The 2,407-nt window shown below is 53.3% G+C and overlaps 1 protein-coding gene across 1 annotated transcript in view; it reads left to right on the top strand.

Moving 5' to 3' along the window:
* Window positions 1–2,407, top strand: part of CRMP1 (collapsin response mediator protein 1) — an 81,202-nt gene that overhangs the window by 42,822 nt on the left and 35,973 nt on the right. The window contains exon 5 of the mRNA XM_006163195.1: window positions 923–984. Coding sequence (XP_006163257.1) covers window positions 923–984 — 62 coding nt within the window. The remainder of the gene's footprint in view (window positions 1–922; window positions 985–2,407) is intronic.

The raw sequence follows: 2,407 nt of genomic DNA, 5'->3' as shown, positions 1-2,407 counted from the left end.
CTGCTGCCCGCACGCTCCGTGATCCCGTCCTGTCATCTCAGTCGTTAGGACTTCCCACCCACTCCCTCCACCGCTGCAGCCCCTGCGCTGGCTCAGAGCCTCGGCCCATCTGCCCTGTTTGCCGTCAGTCTCCCACCTGCCTCCGTTTCTTCTGGCCTTTCTGCACACCCGTCCTCCACGCCTCTTTCAGAAGTCTTTATTCCTCCAAGAGCTCCGATCATCTCACTCCCTTCTGTGCAAGCACACGCTCCTTAGGTGCAGGAGATGGGTGCACAACATTGTGAGTGTGTGGGATGCTGCAGGGCCGTGCTTTAAACCGTTGTGACAGTGATGTTGCTGTGTGCGTTACACCAGTTTAAAGGCCGAGTCTAAAAAGCACATGCTCCCTCTGCTTCAGCCATAGGGCACTGTCTAGGCACTCACGAATATCCTTTTAGCCTCCTGTTTTTTAAAAAATTATTTATCTTTATTTATTTATTTAAATTTGACCGGGGGTGGTGAAGAGAGAGAAGGAGAGAGAAAATGACAAAGCAAGTCTGAGACTCAAACTGTGGCTGGCCATGTGGGATTCCAGCTCCCCTAACCACCACGCCACCTGCTGACCTCCCCCTTTTATCCTCTTATGGTGGGTTCGCACCACTCTCTCGTAGCCTGGATAGTTCCCCTCCTCCTTACTCCTCCTCACCTTCAGCTTGAGCTCGTTCTCTGCTTGTCAGTGCTGAGTGAGCTGTGGAGACTGACCTTCCCTGAAAGCCTCCTGGACGCTCGCCCACACCCCCGGCTGGGTCAGACGCCCGGCCGTGAATGGCAGTGGTGCTCCTTCCTCTTAGAGGTGACCACTGTGCTCTCTGGCCATTGATTTTCCCCTAAAAACACTTTTGTCTTAAACACATTTCCTGTTCTCCTTTTTACCTTGAAACAGGTGTCAACTCCTTCCAAGTCTACATGGCCTATAAAGATCTCTACCAAATGTCCGACAGCCAGGTAGGTCCTCCAGCCACCCTCGCTCCTCCCCTCCCTGGGTAGGCAGGGCCAGCTTTGTCACCGAGGCGGCACCGTGCAGTGGAGATTGCGAGAGCTGGCAGGGAAAGCTCCAAGTTCAGATCCTGGTTCTGGCACTGCATTGCTGCATGATCTTCAGTCATTGCACCTCCCTGAGCCTTCATTCCTGACTAGTAGGGTGAGGATCGCTGGCTGATGGGCCCCCAGATCTGCTCATCCTCAGCACCATCTGGAGAGAGCGCATTTAAATAAGGAGTTATAACTGTATTACTGACTCACCGGTGTCCGGCTTAGGAACTTGTACTGGAGGTCTCCGCAGTTAATCCTGGGGCCCGAGCAGCGTTAGAGAGCATCTTATTAACTCTGGCATAGCAAGAGAGCCTGGCTCTCCCTCAAACTGATCGCAAAATATTTGGCAAGTGACATCCTTTCTCAATTTTTTCATCGATAAGATGTAAAATGCCTGGCCCTACCAACTTCAATCATGTGGATGAAATGAGCTCTGCTGTTCCTAGGCATAGGGGTCACTCTTTATCAGACACCTGGCCTCCTTATACCACTAGGTCTCCTGGTTTGGTTTCATTATCACCTCCTCGTTCTCTGCTTATCAGTGCTATGGAGTAAGCTGGATGCTGGAGCCAGCCGCTCGGCTGTGAGCCATGGCTGTACCCGTGCAGCCTTGGCTGGCTTTCCCAAGCCTTCAGTGCCTTTGGTGCATGACAGCACCTGCATCCCAGATTCATTGGCGGCCTGGATGATCTAAATAAAGAGCTGTGATAGTGCCTGGCACTAAGCAGGTGCCGTGTGGGCGTCAGGGAGCTGCTGTTGGTCATTGCCATGGAGTTAGGTGGCAACGCGCTTGGAGAACACAGCTGACTTTCCCTGGAGAGGGAGCTTGGTGGCTTCGGTCCTCACCGGGGACAAATGCCTGACTGCACGTTGTTCTTCTGTAGGAGGAGGTCGTTGGGCAGTGGGCAGAGCCTTCTTGGCTACCTGAGATGATGCTTGGTGTGGTCTGTGTTACCTGAGCGGAAGTTACTGGAGAGCTTGCTTCCCCTACCCCAGCGTGGCCTGTAAAATGATGCGGGTTCAATTTTTTGTAACGATGTGCACGTCTGTAGCATAGGAGTGCCGCTGGACAGAAGTAGCAGATTTCCTTACACAGCAGGCGGGTCGAAGGAGTCAAGCTGAAAAGAACAGAAAAGACAGAGATGGAAGTTGTGATTGTGCCGTGGGGTGACATTGATCACTTCCGCCCCACACTCGGCCTCCTGCGTTTGGGTCTGGATGGTGTCAGCAATGAGGGATTCCTCCCAAGCCTGACCTGCAGAGCGGCACTTCCATCTGTGTGGCTAGAACTGCCATGTGGTGCTGGTGGGTGGGGGACTGGGTGAGTGGAAGAGCG

The sequence above is a fragment of the Tupaia chinensis genome, unplaced genomic scaffold (genome assembly GCF_000334495.1).
Source record: "Tupaia chinensis unplaced genomic scaffold, TupChi_1.0 Scaffold141490_1, whole genome shotgun sequence".
Lineage (NCBI taxonomy): Eukaryota > Metazoa > Chordata > Mammalia > Scandentia > Tupaiidae > Tupaia > Tupaia belangeri.
This window is presented reverse-complemented; position numbering and strand designations above follow the sequence as displayed.